Here is a 23,374-nt window from a genome sequence, read left to right on the forward strand (position 1 = left end):
CTCACAAAAACTCTCAAATTGAACCAAATAAAGCACCAGATCAGGTCAAAAATTGCAGTCTTGTTTCTCTCTCAGTAAAAAAACACATTCTCTTTATTATCATTCATTCGTTGTCCCTCTTTCTTTCTTTCTTTTTTTTACACACACATACACAGAAACACACAAACATCCAGCAGTATGTGAACTTGATCCAGAGGTCCTCAGCCTTGTAATGTATATCCAGCTCTATATGGGTCAGTGCTATGTTGTGCGTCATGTTCGCAGTGTATGTGACACCAAAATGAATGTACAGATACAACATGCTGGAATGGTGATGGGGTTTAATTAGACACACGGATACATAAACATACACCTAGGGCTGGGTCTAAGGATTTTTATTATTGATTATGTTCCAGATTCATCACATGGTCATCAAACAATGAAAAATACCCATCGCATTTTGAGAAAAGCAGCAAATTCTCACAGCACAGTAGTAACAATTTGATATTTTTACTGGAATTGATAAACAGAATTATTTTCAATGTATTTTCTGCTAATTGACTAATTACCTGATCATTTCAGCACTCCTATGCTGCACCTTTGTTACTGTTTGGCAGCAATTACAAAGCATTTCAATGATAACCCAGGTCAAAACCTGAAACTCCTCAAAAATTTTCCTGCAGCATTACATGCTTCTCTATGGTTAAGTCAAGTCAAATCAAGTCAATTTTATTCATATAGCAGCCCAATATCACAAATTTACTTCAAGCGACAACATACAACACACTCTAATCGTAAACTCTCAATTCGCAGAAGGAAAAAACTTTTTAACGGGGGGAAAAACATGGAGGAAACCCCAGGAAGAGCAACAGAGGATGGATCCCTCTTCCAGGATGGGCAGACATGCAATAGATGTCGTGTGTACAGAATAGACAAAACAATATGTCGTCAGTGTGTTTCAAACGTTACCGCTTTATCAATAAATTCCTAAATATACTGCTTCCAGCAGAGATTCAAAGCTAGAGAAAGTAAACATCATGACACAGAAGTTTGGTTTTGTTGTGGAGAAACAATACCTCAAAACAGCACTCCTTTTAAGTTTTTAAATATAGGTTTCTTTGGGACATGTTTGCCTTGATTGACAGGTAAGTCAGGTTGTTGGTTTCAACCATTGTGGTTGCTTGTTCCTCCCCAGCTCCACTCTGTTGCCCAACTTCGTATTTCTTGTTTGTAACAGATCCATAGGATAGCCAAGGGGTTGCACAAGAGCAAAGTATTTTACAGTTCAAGTCACTGCTAATTTGCACATTGGCACTATGGTCCATACATGATCAGGCTTGCAGAAGACAACATGGGGCTGTCTGTTTTCTCATGTTACCTTCATGTAAGAGAGACAGAGTTAGGGCTCAAAGAAGAAGGAGCAGGGAAGTTAAGATGGTGGATGCTTGCCCTGATTTCATGCCTGGGTCACAGGTAATCTGGTCTGTGGCACAAGAATAAACACTCACTAAAATAGACCTGGGTTGCGTGTGTTTAGTGTGTGTCTTTGCAGATTCAGAAAGCTTGTGTGTATGTGCGTGTGTTGATCTGTGAGACACAGTAGACGACAGATTCTTAATTTGTCCATGACCTTGAACTTTACAGGCATCTCCTTCCCCTCCCTCCTGTTCTTGTTTTCCTCTCTTCTTCTGTCTCTGTGCATCTGAGGATAATAACATTTTCAAGTCTTTGTCTTGTCTTTTGTCAAATATTTGACTTTATTTCATTTGTGTCTTGCTCATCGCCACCTAATTTGCCTCATTCTGTCCGTCTTCCCACTTATCCTACTTCTTTTTTCCTTATTCATAATTTTCTCCAAACATGTCCCTCTTTCCACCTTAATTCGTTCTTTGCTCCAACCCCAACCTTACCTTTACTTGTTCCCTCTTCGCTCTCACGTGAGACGTGTGCGTTGTTTATGTTGGCTCCCAGAAAAGCTGAAAAGTAATTCTGTATAAGCTGAGCTCATGTTACGGACACACACACACATGCACAAACACACAGAAACAATAGGACAGCTGACTGGACTGGTGCTACATGTGTACGGACCTATAATCAGATAGCATTCACTGCTTTGTATGTGTGTGTGTGTGTGTGTGTGTGTGTGTGTGTTTTGCAGGACTGAGAATTACAGATGCAGGCCAGATAGTGCTGTCAGCTGAGAGAAAGAGATGCAAGGATGGATAGCAACACCTTTACTTGTTTCGTCAGCCGTGCTTGTTAACTTTGACCTTCTACTTTCTTTCTTTAAAAAAATCACACACTACTTTAGTTACATACTGTACATATTTAAAGCACGAATCCACATATTTACATAGCACACATACGTGACACACTTTTAGACTGAACCCAAGTACTCAAACTTGATGGGTTGCTCTTAAAATAACCCTGAATAGGGCCCTCAAACGCAAATGTTTCATTGTCAGAATAGATGAATAAGTCACTCTATGTTGTATTATGTTTACAGATGTATTCAGGTCCTCTTTTTTTTTGGTTTGCACCTCGACAACTTGTGCTGTTCATAGTTTTATTGTCTTATTGAGTCATCTGGCTTACTATGCATTCTCTGCAGCAGGTGTCTATACTTTTAATGCTTTATTTGTGTAGTGAAATATGCTACCATACTAATGGTTTTATGTAACCATGTATGGTTTATTAGCCTATTGCATACATTCACTCTACTGCTGAACATTATCCACAATGCCATAAAATTTTAGACTGAGACAGAAGCTTACTGCTTTGGAGTACTCATCATCTTCAGTTGTCACAGTTGCCATTGGGTGGTCATGCAGCTCAGATTGTATCAGAAGATGGTCGTAACATCATTCAATTTGCAGCATTTTCAATTTGTGCCTTAAAAAATTGGTGAAAATTCAAAAAGATTGAGAAATATAATATTACAATACTTTTATGCTTGGCTGAGGTGGAAAACCTGGTGTATTGATACAAGTAAAGTACAATGGAAACAGTCTTAGTGAATAAATTATGACACACATGAAGCATGTGACTTAGATGTCCACTTATGTTTCCGCTCCACTGAAGAGATGAAAAATAGCAGCAGACAAAAACATCCAATCTTTGTGGAGCCAGAAGTGACCATATATGGATGAGAGGGTGGAGCTAACCCTAATGCTAGCATTAGTGGCTTGGTTAGCACGGTGCATTTACAATCTATTGTTAACTGTGATAATGCTGCTGTTACAATTAACACTAAAATAGCAACAGCTACCCCTATATTCCTATTCTAATCTGGGTTTACATTATGTAACGTACATAACCAAGGCACCAATGTCATTTTCTCATAGACTTACATACAGCCGGACTTCTTTTTGCAACCAGTTGAGTCGTCCCCTGCTGGCCATTAGAGAGAATTCAGGTTTAAGTCACTTCTGCATTGGCCTCATTTTTCAGACCAAAAGCTTCCCGCCTCCTCTGAAATGGTTTAAAAGCCCCGACTGGAAAAACAGAATTACCAGCTTTTTATCTTGATTTACCAACTACAGCTATTCGCAAAACAGCAGTGGATAGAAACGAGCACTAATTTGAAATTTCTTTTGCTGATTTTCTGGAAATTCTGTGCAAATCTGTGCAAAGTTTCTAGAGCCAGAAAATCAAATTAATAAAACATGTGAACGTTGGAGGAGTGGCTAATGGAAACAGCTGTCAATCAAGAATCAGGTGAATACATTGAATAATAAAGGATAGACTTCTCTTTAAGCCTTTGCTTGATGCATATTATTGTTGAGACCTACAGTAGCCCCAGTTCGTGCCTCTCATGCATTAGTATACATTCAGGTCACAGAGGTAACCATCAGTTTCTCTGAAAGACAATTAACCTCCGATGTTTGAAAAACCCAGAGGGATGATCTACATGGTTATAAAATCTTTTCAGAACAGCAGTAAGTGTTTTTAAATGTCACTCTGGGTGTTTCAAACATCGCTAGTTAATTATCTTTTTAGAGAGTCACATGGTCGCCTATGTGACCGGGATGTACAGCATGCTAATACATAAGAGACACAACAACAGATTTGGTTAAGACTGTTACTTGTTCGTGCAATCAAATTCTTGTGTGAAACTTTCCAAATCGAATATGTGTATCATTCAAAAAAGGCGACGCTGATCAAGAACATGATTTCAGCATCTCCACTCTGTTTGCATCATTCCCAGTTTAACCATTAATTTATGTTCCCATCAAAAAGAAATATCGCTGGTTAACCAGATCTGGGCATTTTGTTGTTGTTGTTGTGACATGTCTCGCCTCAGAGGCTTTTGTGTCGTTTCTGGACCAAATGTTCTCTCTCTGACATCGCAGGCTGTGGTATTCTTTCTGTGGGCGTCCGCTAATTTTAAAAGAATTTAGCAGATAATTAGCGTGTGTTTGTTATATATGTATGTGTTTGTAAAGGAGAAGGGCTGTTATGTAATCTGCTGCAGCCTGTGAGGTCAGGTGAGGAGGGGGCTGTGTGTGTGTGTGCGTGTGTGTGTGTGTGTTGTGAGGATGAAATATTCATGACCATCTTGAGTGCATCATGAATGTTAATGTGGACATGTGAGAGCACTGAAAATGGAGAGATGAAGAGAGGAACCAGAGAAAGTAAGAAACGGGCAAAGAGACAAATATTTTCGACCTTCGTCCTCGTCCATCTGTCTGTCTCTTCTCATCTTCCTCTGTCGGACTTGTTTTCACCCTCTCCAAACTCTGTTTTCCCTCAGATCTCTTTTTTTTTCCCTCCCACCTTCCACCTGTCCGTACCCCTTCCTTTCCTCACCTCTCTCACTCCCTCTCTATTTTTTTTTCTCAATCTCTCACTAAGAGGCTTGATAAAGGTCTTAGCACTGTTATGTTGTGTGTGTGTGTGTCGTTCACGTGGCCAGCATTAGTGTGTGTTTGGTTGTGACGAAACATGCCGCCTGCATGGGTTATAATCCGGTTGCCTGCTGCACACAAAAACACACACTTTGGAATTTAACTCTGTGGGAAATCGTGATGAATGTCCATGCAGTCTTGTTTTCTCTCTCTCTATGAGGTGTGTTACTAGCTGAGCGCCTCTACTCCTTACACTCCTCTCTGTTTCTCTCTCTCTCTCTCTCTCTTTTTTTTTTCTATCCACATATCTCTCATTTCTTCTCACCACACACACAAGCCCTCTGTTTGTTGTCTCTGTAAAACAGTAGCACAGTTTGAAAACGTTTCAGCTAATAAAATACATTGCATGCTTTCATCCCTCCCGTCCACTTTCAAAAACTGTCCGAGTGTGTGTGCGAGGATGAATCATGTGCTCAAACCAATTACACTGTTTAAAAATGGACTCTTTTCATCTGAGAGAATACGTGTGTGTGTTGGCAAGGACTTGTGGTACCAGTGTGTTGGTAGTCTCAAACACTCTAGTAGCGTCTTGTCAGGCAGATTTTTATATTTTTCAAATTTTTTTTATTCATGTTTCCTGATTTCCACAGATATATTATGTCCATATCCTCTTTCCTGAATCAAATCAGGCTTTGCACTTGCAGCTCTTTCTCCTTTAATGATAATATACTGTATGTCTTTACATGTGTTCACAGTTTACTTTGTCCAATGTGATTTAGTTGGAGTGTGTATCCTGCTTGCTCTATTACTAATAAATCCATATATTCTTGAAGCTTGTTATCCAAACTATAACAATCCTGTTTCTGGATTTTCCAGTTCATTGAGATTGTCCGTCGGTGTTTGCTTTTGTCGTACATTTTCAAGTTGTGTAAACATATCTGAGATTTCTACCTTCTGCCCAATACAGTGGAGGTGACTGGAATCTTGTTTGTGGTGCTCAAACTTGCACTCCTTCTTGGAGTCATAATGCAGTCAAATCTGAACACACAGACATGATACATATATTTTTATATTCAGTGTGACTTACACTTCACAAGGATATCATCATCTCTGATATGCATCACATATATAAACATCCATAAATCCAGTGATAGTTGTCTGTACATACATGGGTACATAGCAAGCAGGAGCTCATAAAAGTTAATTTGGCATAAATTTATGGTGCCAATTTGCCAAAATTTAAACAATATAGTTGTAGCTCATAGGAAGTATAACACTGCCATGGATTCAGTAACTTTTCTGTTTACACCCCTTAAAGCATTATGGGAACTGTAGTTCAGAAAATGGAAAACATGATTATCCCCAAATCAAAGTAAGAGGCACAAGGAATAATAATGACAGTAGCACTATTAGTATATATATATATATATTTTTACATTATTATTGCTCAGATTCTTATTTTCCTGGAGACTCTCCACTATCCATTCATAAACAGATATTGGCCCTGTGTCAGAAACAAGTGGACATACAGACAAAAAACTCAGTTGTCACAATTTGAAATTATCACAAGGGTTGATGGTAGATGGGGGGTGTTGGGTTTTGAGTTTTTATAGAGACTATTTTTTTTAAGAAAGTAGTTCTAATGAAAACTTCAGTGAAATTGGTTATCCTTAGTAAAATCAAGGAAAAACAAAACGTCAGTGTGTACATGTTAAATGTGTATAACCGAGTGCAACACTATGAATGACTTTGAGGAGAAACTGTCCAAAAATGTGCACCATTATCCCCATTTGAAGGATTATTGCATCTCACTTCTATCTATGACAGCCAGCTTCTCCCCCTGCCTTTGCGTGTGCCTGTTCAGAAAAGCTATAAAAAATTTTTAGCAAGCAAGGGAAACACATAAAGGAGGCGCATGATGCAAGTCAAAACACCCAAACCAAGTGTTTTTTATTTAAATCCGCATGACATCTTCTGTGGATTTGCCACTGTCCTATTTCCTCACGTCAAAGTGTGTCAAAACATCAGAAAAACATTGATTTTATCACATTCACTCCCTGAATATTTCTCCTCTTGTCTGTATGATGTGTTTGGTGTGTGGTACGGGTGTGGCCACTCACCTACACCGAGTATGTACCTACTGTAATATAACATTTCGACATATGACACACCAGAGATACTGGCATGACAGGAAAAACATATGTATTCAGCAAAGTTATTATGCCCTGATTTAAATATGAATACATGTTTGAAAGTTAATTGCTATGACTAACTCTGTTGTCTTTTCTTTTTTTTTTCCCTCTCTCCCCTTCTCTTCTCAACCCACTCTACGGTCTTTCTCTCTCCTTCTGACCGATGGGACCTGCTTCCACCTTCCTCACCTTCTGGTTGGTGTTTTCCCTTCAGATTGATCAGCCAATCGATGGGGATTTTACGAGGAGCTCCGCCCACCTTCGCTTCCTGCCCTCCTCCTCCCCCCTCCACCTGCGGCCTCTCCCTCGCCCCAGCCCACTCCGTCAACCAGCCCTCCATCCAGCCCTCCATCCAGCCCTCCATACACAAAATGACTCTGGAATTTACTGAATGGTCTTCTATATGGATTTTTACTTCTTGTAATAGACAGTAGACAAAAAAAAGAGGGAAAAACCTCAATGACAAATAAGCCATAAACACACACACCACACATACACATATACACACTCACACACACAAACACACGCACCCCACATTCACGCACAGGCATGTAAACACTGACATACCAAATAGAGTTTTTCAGGCAGGATCTCGCACACCTGACACACACACGCACACACAGAAAAAAAAGCAAACGCACAAACTCACTCCTGGAATGTATCTCTCACTCTTCCTGTGAAAATTCAACTGCTTCCTTTTATTTCTGGGGTTTTCTACGAGTCTTTGGAAAGCTGATTTTATTATTTTTTTCGACTCTGGGGGGAAAACAAGGAGGAGGGAGGAGGATTAAAACGTGTTGAATTTCAAGCTGCAGTGTTTTTGGAGGACAAGTTCTCTTTAGGACAACTTGTTAAGAGGACAACTGATTTTTTTTTTTTTTTAACATATGCAGGTCTGAAATAGATAAATAGATTAGTTTCTTTTCTTTAGTATCCACAGCCTTTTTACTTTAGCAGGATCCAGTTTTAGCAAGGTGGGACACTATCTGTTATAAGTTTGTGTGTTTTTAGTTTTTATCTTAGTTGTATTAGCACTCCATTTATAGAACACCTTTGACTGGTGATTAGTCTTAAAGCAGTAATAAATGTAACTACTGTCTAAACAGCAAGTTACTATAGAAAGTTACAATTTGTAGCTTGTATTGATTTTAATTAAGTTACTTCCAGGAAGTCATTTCTAGTTTTTAAGGAACTAAAATAAGCTTGACACGAGTTTGTGGAAGCAGGGAAGTGGTATTGCTTTTTCTTTTGTAGCTACAGGCAGTTGTTTTCAGATTTGTCAGCGTGTTAGAAGGGGTGCGCTTGTTTTTCTCATCGCGTGCATGCCCTCGACCATGCCTCCCCAGAACACAGAGGCTGACGCCATGCAGGTCGGATCTCTGGTGGGCGGGGTTAATGCCAAAAACTCTACAGCATCAGGCTCGGAAGAGGAGAAAGGAGGAGCAGGAGGCGAGACGGATGGAACGGGGGGAGGGGGAGGAGGTCGAGGAGGTCGAGGAGGGGAAGAGTCGGCGAGCGAAGGATCGATCGAAGGCATCTCCTTGAAGAGATGGGTGATGCACGGGGCCGTGATGTTCGGCAGGGAGTTCTGCTACGCCATGGAGACGGCGCTGGTGACGCCCGTGCTGCTGCAGATAGGTAAGGAGAGACTCTGTATTGTATTGTATTGTATTGTATTGTATGTAAAATATAGACTTGTACAACATATGAAGTCAAGAGTCTGAAATCAACACCTGCTGAGTGCTAAATGCCAAAAGAAATGTATTTTTTAGTGTCCTGCAGTTTCTTTCTCACTTTCTTCCTGCTGGCCACCGCACACACTCTCTGAACCTGTTAATACAATGCAAACCACTTAATCTTCAGCTAACATAAAAAGCAGCAGTGTCAAAACCTCTGCAAAGTGGTTGGAGGGTTAACTCGCCAGACATCAGCTGAAACTGATGCTGGCCTGAAAACGAGTATTGTAACATATTTCTTCTGTTGCAAATACATATGGCATAGCAACTGCCTTGTTTTGAGCTTTCAAGATTAAAATATTTCACTGATTTAAAGTGGTTTGAAGATTTAATAAATCTCCAGCTTGCAACCTTTACTTTGGCCTCTCCAGATTGGCCAAAACTCAAAACTGGGTTTTTTTTTTGCAAGCTGCAGGTCCTAAAATGTGCAGCTGGTTCACACTCAATTGTCTGAGAGAGCTTGTTCCTTACAAAAGAAAAGGGTGCAGCCAACAGTGTGAAGGAAAACACCTCCAGCTTTACTTTTTTACTGTTGAAGTCACCCTTAATGACCATACACTGCTTTGTCATTGCACTTTGATTATTTAAGACACAATGCACCACCAATACAATCCTGTCAGATCAGTAAACCTGTGCAGGTGTATACACAGTGTCAATATTTACATGCACATATAATATAATTTGTGTAATTTAGGTTTTTGGCTGTTTTTGTTTTGAATTTCTGTGTGAAAACATCGTATTCAGTTCAGTTACCTAGTTTTTATGGCCAGAGGGGCTACAACTACAACATTGTTGAATAATCTCTATTAATTTTTGATGCATTGATTAATTGTTTAGTTTGTAAATGTCAGAAAATAGTAAAAAAAAATGTCCATAATGGAGGAGCCCAAGGTGACATCTTCAGATATCTTGCTTCGTCTGACCGACAGTCCAAAATCAAAGATATGTTTTGTACAAAATCATAAAGTAAAAATAAGCATAAGTATTGCTAGAATATGAGGATTGCATCCCTGTTAACAGCAATAATGAGTAATATTTACAATAAATGGTGCCTGGAGACACAAAAACATTGTGAGGGAACAGAGAGTCCTGTTTAATTCCCTGACATTCATCCTGGCATTTAAGAAGACACCTTGGCAGCTAGATGTCCGAGCACATTTCCCACCTCTTGTTCACCTTGTTCGGATGGACTTCCAGTGGATCTGCCAGGAGATTAGCTAGTTTGCCCTCTGACTCACACACACACACACACACAGACACACACACAGACTGACAGACTGACAGGCCCCCAGTCACAGTGAGTGTACTGTCATTTGCACCCAGCGCCGTATTTGACAGCCTTTGAGGACACGCCAAGTCCAATGTTGTCTGGAGTACACACTGGAGCCCTGAGGGAAGGCGGACAGGGTGTGAAGGGTGAAAAGAAGGAGAGAAATGAGAGAAGAAGGGGCAAAGAATGGGACGGAGACAGAGGGAGATAAAAAGGCTGAAGAAGTTGTAACCTTATTTATAATTCACTTTAATTCACTTATAAGTCACTTCTCGTGCAGTACCCCTCTCCCTTTTCTCCCCAAATCTCTCTTTCCTCCTCAGTGACGTAGTTTGATCTCTTCCCTTACGTAACCAAGGCGGCATGAGTGACGGTTTGCTTGGCGGCCACCATGACTCCTGGCTGGCTCACCCAAGATGAGCAGCCACAGGGAACCTGGCATTGAAACACTGGCTTCCTGTATTTTGTTATTTCGAAAAAGACGGTACTGAGATCTGCCAGGTGCTGAAAGTTAAAAAGATTTCAGCTTAATGAATAGAAGAGTGCCAAGATGAAACTGCATTATCTGATACATCATAGAAGCAGGAAGAGCCATGAACAGCCTTTAAAAATGTGTCTTTGTGGTAGTATGAGAGCATGGGAATTGCTGAATGCTTTTTTTATGCTCTGATTTAGCTGCTATAACCTATTTTTTTTTTTTTTTTTAGATAAGGATGTGTTTGAGCCCCTCTTAGTAGATTTTGGAACCGCTGGGAGGTACAACCCGACAGATTAGTCAGCTGAAATAAATAAAACTGAGGCAGACAGAGCTGTGACTTTGGTGTCTAGATGAGATTCATCACTGATGTGCAGAGTTAATCCTGTCATAGTGGGTTTTTTTTCCTCGTGTCTCGCTAATTGAGCGCTATTCATTCTGGCCTTTTGTACTGATCTCAGGTAGGGGATTACCTTTCATCCAAATGCATTGTGAGCTAGATTTCACTCAGGCGAGACATCCAACAACACAATGTAGCTGTTAAGACATACCAGTCCAACATTTACATCACTGTGCCTAACATGGGGTGAGATACAGGAGATGTGTTCAGATTACAGCCATTGTTAAACACTTTAGTGGAATATCGTAGCACTATCAGGCCAATCAGCATCATGTTTCAGAGGAGCAATAATACATTTTTTTTTTTTTTACCACTTTGGGGCTGTGGAACAAGATGTAAACCCAACATTGACACATTATTATCCTACAAAGTTGATATGGTGAGTGTGTTGGCAAACAGTTGCTTATGTACACATCCAGGAGCAACATTTGTAACAAGTGTTCATTTGAATGCCCACTTGAAAGTAATCTCTCTAATTTTAACTGTTTTTTTTGTCTAGACCAACTCCTCAGGCAAATATTGGCTCTTTATCAGCTAAATGCTTCGATATGTTCACCAGTTTGCAGCCAACTTTATCTGTCCGGCGTTTGCTGTTGGGCAGGTAGCATATGGTTGACGTATCTGAACTGTTTTGATGAAACAGCTGCCTGTTGCAAGTGTTAACAGGATTGATAAGAGAAAGACGTGAGACTGAATAAGAACAGTAAAGTTGCGAGCTGTAAAACCAAAACAATGAGCTGAAAGATGCTAAAAAGCTCTCTAGAGCTGAGGGGAAGTGCAGAATTGGGGGTTAATCACTATGAGCAGCTCATTTCACATTACACAGAGCCATTATATAAATATATTGATTTAGTGCAGGTTCAAGGTAGATTTAAGGTGTTCCCAGGGCACTTTAGAAAGATTTTACTTCCTGTGCAGTGTGTAGAAAACAAACAAAGTAGTTATGTCCGGACTGGAAATGAACACCGTGTATGATTCGGCCTATTATAGAACATTTTCCTCTTCCCTTAATTTGCTGAACATTACGGTGGCTGTATGTAGAGAGCTCGATATGGCACAACAACACAGCCTTGTTGCCAATTTTTCCCAGTAGCTAATCGCAGTATTGCATCAAAAAAAGAATCTACCGAGGCCCCATAAAACACCATTGTAAGTGTGTTGACAGGACCATTGTAACAGCGATGAAAAACTGTTGAAAGGGCATGATGCATGGCAAACAAGGTGGAAGCAAACTAGGAAGAGACAAAAAAAAGTTGGCCTATGTGCTTGGTGAGCGACTTTCTTTGAAATGACTGTATGGCATTTTACATGATCAGCTCACAAGGTTGGTAGTTGTCACGTAATCCTTTTAAGAAGTTATTTGCTTTGAAATATGAAGCCATGCTCATCACTTTACCCAATTATAACCAACTATTCAACAAAGGTTGTTTTAAATTAATTTTTTGAGGCAGCCTGCTAACAGACAAACGAACAGACATGGCGACATGAAAACAAAACCCCCTCCGACTCTGTCGGCACAGGTCCAAGTTTTGGGATAGCAAATATTGACCCCCCTCCGTGTGGTTAATGCTTCACGCATGCAGGAGACTGACTGTAGCTACTGGAATTAGCTGGATAGCTAGTAAGCTGGTTGGTTGGCTCACTCTGAGTGAAACCATTGTGTGTGTGTGTAACCCCACAACACTGGGGTCAGTGAAAGAGAGAGTGAGAGTATGTGTCAGAGTGTGTGTGCAGCAGACACATTTTGGTCAAGGAGCCCATATTTACACAACCCCAGAGAAAGGATAAGAAATGTCTACCCTACAAGGTCTGGTGTAGAAAGCGCGCAGAGCTTTTGTCTGCTCTGTGTCTGAGCTCCTGGCAGTGGTCACTCACACTGGGACTCAGGCTCTTTCCTTAAAAGCAGGGAGGCAAATTATAATTTAAGTCATGATTTAGGCATCCAAACTGATCAGACTAAGTCCAGTGCTCCTGTCTCACATCTAAGATCTTCTCCAAATTTAGTATCTTTTTAAAAAAAAAACTTTTATAAAGCACAAGCATGATTTTGCAATTCAAACTGTTCGTGACTAATGCTCATTTCTGTTTATCCTGGTTCCAGACCTCTGAATCATCGCCCATAACGGATTTGTTTTGTGATTCAAAAACTCCTGGTGCTTATTGGCGTTTCAAACAAACTGTTCATTAGTGAGCTTTAAAAGGTTAGGTATATAGCTATGGACAGAGGCAGTCTAACTGTTTCCCCCTGCTTGAAGTCTTTATGCTAAGCTAAGCTAATCACCTCCTGGCTAGCTTCATAGTGAATGGACAGACAATAAAGTGGTATCAATCTTCTCATCTAACTCCTAGCTAGAATTTGAATAAGTTAATTTCATGTCAAAGTATTTCCTTAAGAATGGGGACGTCATCTTCGTACCTAGTTGGCAAGCTACCTAGCTACATCCATCAAAATTAGCATCAGAAAAATGGCCACAGAATAGGCAGAAAGCGTGGATGAGATTAATGCACCTGTAGAGGTTTTTGTAATATAACTTACAGAAATAACAACTCTTAAATTGATTCATGTTTTCAATCATAGCGAAAAATGATAAGTTAACTGCTAGCAGCCACTACCACAACTTCCGTGTTGACTGAAAAATAATGTTTGTAGGACGGATACGCTACTTGCTACTTATTGTTTCAGGGCAAAATTAAGCAACGTAACCCCCCCTCCCAAACAGAAATCGCCTACTTTGTGAACATTGTGAACTGAATGAATGAAGCAAAATTAAATAACATTTCAGTCTGATTTATCAGGTTATTTCTGTTTTTGACCACAGGACAGTTCTCATGTTTTTGTGAAATTTCAGGGGTTGCCTGGCAACGCCATATTCTGCCTGTCATCCTTTGTATTTTCTGCTTTATCTAGTCGTTCAACATGTATGTTGATGGAAATAGTGATTTATAGACATCCGCATAGAAATATGTGGCATGTCTAGTCTTGTTGGGTTGCAAAAATCTTTAGGTCAGTTCCTACAGTAGCTTAAGCTGCCACACAGATTTCACTTCCCCTGCTGTGGCTGTGATTTATTCCTACTGTCCTCCAGATGTATTTTTACAGTTGGCTTCATTGAAAATCGCCCTGAGTAAGAGCATCACCTAATGACTTAATGCAGCTGAAAGTGAGATAAAAGAGAGAGAGAGATCAAGTTAATGACGGGGAGAGGGATTAAGAGAGATGATGATGAGGAGGAAAAAAGGAAGGAGTGAGTAGAAAGAGAGAGGACAGAGTGCTGAACAAGGAGGAGGAGAGGAGGTGATGAGTGCAGATGGCGTGTTGTGGCATTCTTTTTGGTCAGGAGCGTGGCGGATTACGTAACAAGCTTTCTCAGAACAGAGCTCAAAGTGACAGAGAGAAAGCAGTTAAAAGCATCATGATCCTCACTGGAGACAAATCAGAAGCCTCCAACAAACAGAAAACTACATTTATTACATTCATATCCAGTCGCAGCAGGTCCAAATTATCGGCATGGACATTAGATTCAGCTCCAGAGATTCATTTAGTGCAGCTGTAGACGATCACTGGTCTGATTTGGGATGTGCAGGCACATCATAATAAAATGAATGAACACAGATATATTTAATTTCATAATAGCAGCTAATGAATGGGGTTAAGTTATTATCCTAATAGTTTTACTGTGAAGTTTTGAAAGTAGGATATCATTATTACTAGTAGTGAACTTAAACCTGACCCCACTTCTCTCGTCAGGGGAAAAAAGCAAACTAACAGCCTAACTTACTGTGTCCTCTCCCACAGTACTGCAAAAGCTACCTATGAGAGTTCCAGCTCTGAAACAAAAAAAAAAAAATCCAATTAATGTTGAGACTCTGCAAAAATCTTCATCTTATCAAGTTATTGTGTCTACTATTACATTTCTTAAAACAAGTGAAAAAACGGCTAGTGTAGTGTGCGTTTTCTACATTTTGTCATTCTTCATGCTTGTTGTGCACCAATTTATGTTACTGTCTCCTCTGTCAAGATACTGACATCATTTCTACAAAGTTCTTGAAGCAAGTTGATTTCTTTTGGATACAAGTTGAAATAGCACCAGCAGATTCTTTCACTTGCTTGAAGAAAAAAGTCTTTCAGGGCTCAATAATGACAAATGACTTAATAAGACGTCTTTTGCAGTGCAGGTCATATAGAGACTGATGTCAAAGATACTGTTTTAATGACATTTAGCATTTTTTCAGTGTGCGTAAGCTTGCTGTATTTGTTTACCTAGAGTGTCTCTCGCTTGCTTGTTTGCCTCTAAGTTCATGAGTCAGGTTGGGTATCAGGAGCAGCACAGTTTGAAGGTGATCCAAAGGACACTTTTTCACCTTTCACTTTTTCATCTTGTTCATTCTTAATCTGTTTATTTGCTTTGTGTTGACTAACTAGCTGTGCAGGCAGCTGCAGCAGCTATACCCCCAATGTGGTTCCCAAAACAGTCTGGGGCTGGCAGCTCAACAACATTGTTATCCCTCTTTGGAGGCCTTCTTGGCTTTACTAAAGGAGATTACTACAATCCAACAGGAAACGTCCTGCTATTCATTCAGGGGCCGAAAAACATGTTTCACTGTATTAGTGTCCTGACCTTAACTGTATTTGGTTTCCTCGGCTAAATGTAGCACTTTCTGTTGCACCACACAGCACTAATATTCAACACCAAAACTGAATGAGCAACAAAGTGTTAAAGTTAACAAGAGTGCCTGTCATTTAATCCTTTGATCCATCAGTTTTTAGGTCCCTGTCCATAGTGCGTTTATATCTTGGCATGGTTATAGTTAGCTAACCTGGTGCCAGTTTCACCAAATTTGCAACATGCTTGCTGCAATTTGCAAAATGAAATCATTTCCTCCCCTGTTAATTTTGAAACTTCAGACTTGGTATAAGCAGTCCTCCAGAATTGCTTTTATGAAACGGGCCCCTGAACTTCTCTGGTTTCACATGTTAGCCTGTCATAGTCGCTGAATAGTAGCATGTTAGCATGTAGCCTATGGTTACCAGTGGCACTCAGCTAGCAGGGTCTTTTCAAAATACAGCTCATTGTGTTTCGTTCAGTATAATTCGAAATGCTATATGGTTTCATTATCTGCCAGCATGCTGCTTTAGCTACATTTATCACTTTCTTTAGCATCATACCAATATTTGCAGTCAAATTTTTTAAATGCTGTTGTTTGCACACTTTTCTAAACTGAGTCACTTCACAGTTTTTAGCTACATGCTATTTATTATAACATGCTACAAAATGAAGCATCCCAAGCAGCATGTTTATTGAGATGCAAATCAGCTTGATCTTGCATTGTTTATGTTACCATGCCAGGTAACCTAATCCTCCGAGTGATCCTATCATGTTAGCTGGTCTAATCTAGCAGATGACCTTGCAGACGGTGTAATACAGGGTTATATAAATGACTGGCTTGATGTCACACAGTGACTAATCACCATAATCTGACCCAGTCACTCGTGGGATGGAGAGATGCAGGATAGAGTAGGTGGTTAGATGAACAAAATGTGCTTTAAAAATGTTGCATGTCTGAGGCAGCTGCATGACTCGAGCTTTTATCCGGGGGCAGATGAAATATCTACGGAGGAAAAAGAGAGATGTAAAAGCCACTGATGGTGTGAATTATGATTCTGCCTTTCTGTGAGACCTTTTAACCACAATCTTTAGTCGTCAGTTATCTTTTCACACTTGTGTTCTGCAGAGAGAGAGAGAGAGAGAGACAGTGAGAGACAAACATGCCAGTCTAGTCAGAACTAAAGCCTTCCTATTTATAGCCCTTTATATAATAGCTGCAGTAACTTTGTTCATTTATTAATGTTATCACTGTACACACACACACACACAAAAACGTTTTATTGAGGGTTATTTGCTAACATCACCAGCGTTGCAGGGCGGGGTTATGGCTGTAGCACAGATGCAATGAAAGACAAGACAAACAGCAACACCAGTATGTGATGACTGATGCCAGTGGTTCCCAACATATGGTCTATGGACCATGAAGGGGCCATTGAGAAAGTTCTACCATCATAAACACTGTGGTACATGTTATGTGTACTTGTGTTTGTGTGATGTTGAGTAAATGCAGAGTCAGCAAATATTTTAGTCTTCAAGACAAAGCCATATTATGTGCGTTCGTATGGGTGTGCATGTTTTTCCATGCAACAGGCGATAAGCTAGGTATGTGTGTGCTATTAGTGTTAGATATGTGAGGAATGCAGAACTGATTGTGTGTGTGTTTGTGTGTGTGTGTAGTTGTTTGTCAGCACATTACTCCCACCCCACCCCCTCCAGGGAGGTGAAGTCATCAAAAACAAAACCACCACCGAGCTCTCAGGTGATGACGAGGGACAAAGAAACATCAGGGAAAGCAAATTCTTTAAACGAAAGCTGCAGCTAAAGATGATTATTTTCATTACATTGTTACATTATTGCATATAAGTTTAATCAAAAAGTCGGTTAATTTATCCCCAGAGTGTGTTCGGTTGTGCAGCAGTGAAACAGAAATGCAGGATAAAACACAAAGCACATAAACAAATCATATAAATACAATTATACAAATTATTCAAATTATTCAAAACTATTTAGATATTAATTTAAATATAAGTAAAAATACTAAATAAATAAATCATAAATTATAAATTGTCACCTTTTCCCCAGTTTAGTTCAGGGAGGGCAGAGGGTTTCATCTAAAATGTCAGAAGATGATAGCCAACACTCATCAAATAGCACCAGAGCCAATGATAAAAAGTCCTAACATTGCTTAACAAGTGCATATTAGCTAAAAGTAAACCAACCATTTTTAGTCTGTATTTATGGGGATCAAAACACAAACAAACAAAATAAACACAAGCTCATTTTGAGACAAAAATTGCACACAAGCTTGTGCTTTAAATGAGAGAAGATTAAGTTACATATTTTATGTATACATGCAAGTCTTATTCAAATAAACATCAAATAGTTTTACCATTGTTTGGCATAATTTTAGCAGCTGTGAAGTGACAGCCAGAAAATGTAATTGACTGTTTATAATCTAAATTACATTTCTGCAAACTGACTCCTAAATTAATCGTTTCAGCTCTGCAGGTGGAGAAGCCATGAGTTATGTTATGTTTATCTGTTTAGACACCCGAGAATGTGCAGGTGCAGGTCGATGATAGAGCTCCCATCACAGATGTTTTGTTTAACAAGACTCACATGACCTCCAAAAGGCCCAAAATGGAAATAGATCAGATGTAAACATTAAAAACCCACACTGAATTAACACTTCACTCACAGTTTGTTCAGAACATCACAACCTAGTGATCTCAACACTAATGGGACATAAAGCTTCTGTTGAATCTAATGTGTGTGTATCATCCTGTAACAGTTTCACAACACACACATTCTGAAATGATTAATCATAACCGCACCCTGAATGTAAGACTGGCAAATGAAATCCAGAAATCTAATATTAAAATCTAGCCAATTTAGTTTTTACCGTAATAGTCAATGAAAAAATACTTTTCTGGGTTTGAAGAATTATATACAAAAAAACACCAAATCGAGCCCAAATGTTTTGGAGCTGTCTAAAAATAAACGAAAAACACACAGTTTATAAGTTACGACTGTTTCTGTGTCATTTTTCCACTTGACATGTGTTTATTTTTCATAAATACTGAATGAATTGAACTGTAGTGCACTAGTCAGTCAAACTGGCTAGAAAATCTATAAACCTAGCAACATTTGGCACTTGGACACACACACACATAAACACACATAAACACACACAACGGGCCTAATAGGAGCCAGGAAGAGAGGCAGTAATGGCTGGCCTCAGGGTTATTGTGTGTGTGTGTGTCTGTGTGTGTGTGTGTGTGTTTTTTAAAAAAAGGGGAATTGAAAAAACATCTGCTCTCTCTCACTGAGGCTCGTTGACTTTGACAGTATATAATTGAGAGGATTGATGGATGGACACTGACAGACTAATCTGGTTTTGTCACATTTCCAGTAATTTAAGTACAGAAGGTCTGGTTCTTTGGGAATGTGACTAGTGCTGCATGTGAACTTATTATCACAGTCACCAGTTGCTTGTGTGATTTTGACATTGATGACAATTTAAGAAAGGGCCTCAATTCTGCAACCATAAGGTGCGCTGCTTAAAAGTCAACTTTTGTCAGGTATATCTTAATGGTTAAAGGTTGGATATTATCCTAAGTTCTGTTTATACCACATCTGCAGAGGTCACACTGTTAGTTATACTTTTCACACAGTTAAAATATGGTAAAATAATAGAGATCAAAGGATATATGCAAGGGAGGAAAGCAGCCAAGGGCATTATAAAGTCCTCCCAAATATGAAATAATAATAATCATAAAAATATGAAAAAAAAATCCATGAAGTGTAATTAATGTCCATGCATACAGTCCACATGGACATGGTCAGATGACTAAATTATTTACTTGGATTCTTGTGGCTCTGAGGCTACTGAAATCTTTATATCAGAGGAACAGTGATGTTACAGTTGCTTATTTATAAACTCTATGAAGGTAACTTTGTGTTTCAGTTTAGCCGGGATTTCTGTGTTTGTTTGTAGTAGTTAGTGTTAGCTTACCCTGCAGCCTTGTTGTTTCGGGCCAGAAAAACAAGCTTCAAGTGAATCTCAGAAATACTAACTCACTGTCAGAAAATCAATGTTGCCTTTAGCTCAACAAACTTGTTTTGTGAAGCATGTGGTCGGCCTTCTTCAACTCAGAAGACTGGAAGATTATCATGTAACTAGATAACATAGCTGTTTGTGTTCTGTGTTAGTACACGACACGAACTGGAGTGGACCAATGGAGACAATTGTTACAATCATTTACACATATTAAGATAGAGGAAAGGAAATTATATTGATTCATTTGTCATTAACCTGGTACTTTGGTTTGCCAGTTGTCCATCATGTGTTTATGGGAAAAATCAGTGACGCTTTATTTTACAGGTTGTTTAATTTTATACAAATTTCAGTAATTTGCCGATATTTAATGGTTAATTTGTTTGACAATTTATAGAAAGGGAGGTGCAACTGGGTACAAATTATAAGAAAAATGGAAAAAAGTGTTCAGTTATTTATAAAGGAACGTCCTTATATGTTAATGTATGGTATGACACACAGAACTACATAATTAAAAGTAAGTTTTTTTTCTGTCAAAGAATTTTTAATCAAATCTACATATGAACCTCAATATATTGAGTCAGTACTAAACCAACATAACACTTTTTTCCATTGTTTTTAAATAGTTGGTACCAAACTGCACCACCCTGTCTGTAAAATGTCAAAAAAAATTAACAATTAAATATTTGCAAATTAATGAAATTTGTGTAAACATTTCACCGAAAATGTCAAAGAAATTAGTTTAAAGGCATACTATGCAGGAGTTATGACCCGGCTCTTTGGCCACAACAAAATAGGAGACAAACCAGGTTACAGGAGTAACAAAAGATCATTTATTAAATCAAATTAGACAAATTAACTAAATATTTACAATATGGTTTGTGGATGTCAGTATAATCAGTAGTGTATTGTGCATGAGTGGAAGATGTGTGTGTGGGTGGGTGTTGTACGGTGCATAAAAGCAAAAACAAAGAACTAAAGAAACATAACCAAATCAAAAAAGGCGTCTGTGTGGAAGAGGGGAGAGCAGTAGCAGCAGAGTCAGCCAGAGAGCTGTACGCAGCAGCAGCTGCAAGCAGTCAGAGGAGAGTGAGAGAGAGAGACTGCCACAGCTGCAGCCCGGACTTTAACAACCCGGCAACAACCCTCAGGTGTTGCCAGTTGGCCTAACGAACACCAGCAGAAACAGAGCAGACAGGTAAATCCCAAGGCCAAACACAGATGACACCAGAGGTCATCACAAGAGTCATACAAAAACAATCCCTGTCAGCCATCACTTATGACCCACTAGAAGTGTGTTGCAGTGTTTGAGACTCTGCCCTCTGCCTGTATTTTCTCATTATTTTGCTGTGTTCAGGACGTTTCTGTCATCAATCTTCGGGCAGTGGGTGTGTAGCCCCCAGCCAATAACAGCGTGCAGGGTGTGAGGTCGAGACTCTATAAAAACATAGCAGCTAGGTTACATCGCTGTCTCCGTCTCCTCTGCTCTCTGTCTGTGTGTCTGCTTGACCGAGGACAGGGCTGAGCTACACACACACACGCACGCACACGCACACGCACACGCACACACACACAGAGCAGAGAGGCCACAGTGGACAGGGTGAAGCATGAGCTTTGGCTGCATTCACACAAAATCCGGCAATTCGGCACCTTCCCACCGAGTGGTGCGAAGGTGTGGGTGTGTTTATTTGTACTTTAGAACGTAAGAGGCATAAAACAATTGGAAAAATAACGTATTTGATTCACTGTTTTGTTCTCCCTGGCGCCGCTTCCTCTCTTCATTCACTCTTTAGCTTGCTCCAACACCTCTCTCTCTCTCTCTCTCGCCCTCTCTCACTCTCTCTCTCTCTCTCTCTCTCTTGCTCTGGCCGGGGTGGAGGTGCCAACTTTGAATGTTGTGTTTACAAACACCGACCAACAAATCCTGCTTAGTATGTCTTTTAAAATTAAAGTTACTGAAAAATCGTAACTCAAACCACTGCAACATCTTAGTTGTACAATTTTAAAATCGACAGTAGTCACTTGAACACATCATTATAACAAGAATTTTTGCTGACCTACTGTACTTGTGGTTACATAAGACCACTTTTGATTGGCTTAATTGATTACTTCTTTTGTAGGGAAAGGGCAGCAAATGATGCTGGTTGGAGCTTCCTGTGTGTGATAGGTCAGTGACAGTCAGAGGTCCGCCTCCATGCTGTCAATCGCATTTGGTCATATATTACTTGAATTAAATAGTAGAGTCATCGTAGTAAAGAATAAATACATTTGAACCTTTGTTAATTTCCATTCTTTCTCTGTATTAATCTCTCCCTCCCTCTCCCTCTGTCAGTGGGAGGTAGCCAGTTTACTGCAGTGCTGTTACGTAACTCTGCTGACTAGAAGCATCTGTGTGTGTGTGTGTGTGTGTGTGTGTTTGTGTGTGTGTGTGTGTGTGTGTGTGCATACATGCAAGCTTCATGCAATTTTAATGTCACCTTTTACATAGAGAGGACGATTGGTGGAGGGTTTTTGCCTCACACAGACACAGCCACACACACACCCACATACACATCGTCTTTTGTGTTAAATGAGCTGAATGGACAACTCTAAAACCAGTTTCCACTAAATATAAAGCAAGTTTGTGTGTGTGTATGCAGGATAAAGCCCCCCCACACCCCTCTCACCCGCCCTAAAGAATGATATTAACAATCTGTGACAACACACACACAAACACACACACACATTGAGATCTGGCTAAGTTTTTATTGAGTGTAATAATTTTCAAATGAATGTGAAAATATGCTACACTCATTATCTTTCTTACATTTAGAACATTTTTTTTGAGATTATTTCTTTCACGTCTGTTCTACTTTCTGCATTGATTGAATTAGCAGTTTGTTGTCGTCTGCAGTGCTACACACACACTCATAGTGCTTCACTCCACAAGCCCCTTTTTAAAAATGACCTTGGCTGTGTGGCTTGTGTGCCTTGTGTCTGCATTAGCTTGAGTATGTGTGTGTGTGTGTGTGTGGCCTGTAGACTTTGTGTGTGTCCTGTTGTGTGATTGATGTTCTCACCATCTCTTGCTGCTGGGAAGTACAGTGACTCACTCCTTCTCTCTGTCGCTCTCCTTCTCGATTGTCTCGATTGTTTCCTTCTCTCACTTTATGGTCCTTGTGAGCGTGATTTATGGTTCAAGTTAAAGTTAGCAGGTGGCACAAGCTACTCACCAGGGTTGGTTAGAGAGCTGTTAGCAGCGCCTGTAAAAAATATGCACCCACCCCAACTTTTAAAAAATATTTTATTGTTTTAAAGCCTGGATTAAATAAGTGTTCTTTCACAGATTAACCGAAAGGGGGGAGGGGAGGGGAGAATTGTGATTACAAAACACACCCAGCTTTATTTGAATAGCTTTTAATATATGTAAAAACCTTTTTAGTGAGAAAAAACAAAAACAAAACTCATTTTTTTTAGTGGCCAGAATGCAGAAGTTTCATTGGTATTGTTTTTTGTAATTTGACCATCTGAGCACAGCACACATTGTTCTCTTCATTCTGTTTCTATCAAAACTTTCCTGGCTGATGCCATTGCTGTCACCCTCTGCATAGTGCATACTTTAAAGCACATAAAACATTTTACTCCAAATTAAAGAAATGTCCTTTTAAAAGTAGATTCTCCTTCATTCAGTCGTTCAGTAATGACAACAGGCTCTAACCCCCAACACAAGTCAATGTTACTGTTATGTTCACAAATACTGCTACAACAACAGCAGCAACACTCAATAACTTGTTGTCTCATGTTATTTCCTGACCTGTCAATCAGTTTGAGA

At 39.6% G+C, this 23,374-nt stretch overlaps 1 protein-coding gene across 2 annotated transcripts in view; it reads left to right on the plus strand.

Annotated features, from left to right (window-relative positions):
• The window catches only part of LOC121912929 (solute carrier family 45 member 4), a 59,186-nt gene that overhangs the window by 14,348 nt on the left and 21,464 nt on the right, over nucleotides 1-23,374 (plus strand). For both annotated transcript variants that reach the window (XM_042435490.1, XM_042435491.1), the window contains exon 3: nucleotides 7,233-8,656. In XM_042435490.1, coding sequence (XP_042291424.1) covers nucleotides 8,341-8,656 — 316 coding nt within the window. In that variant the 5' untranslated portion in view covers nucleotides 7,233-8,340. The remainder of the gene's footprint in view (nucleotides 1-7,232; nucleotides 8,657-23,374) is intronic.

The sequence above is a fragment of the Thunnus maccoyii genome, chromosome 15 (genome assembly GCF_910596095.1).
Source record: "Thunnus maccoyii chromosome 15, fThuMac1.1, whole genome shotgun sequence".
Classification (NCBI taxonomy): domain Eukaryota; kingdom Metazoa; phylum Chordata; class Actinopteri; order Scombriformes; family Scombridae; genus Thunnus; species Thunnus maccoyii.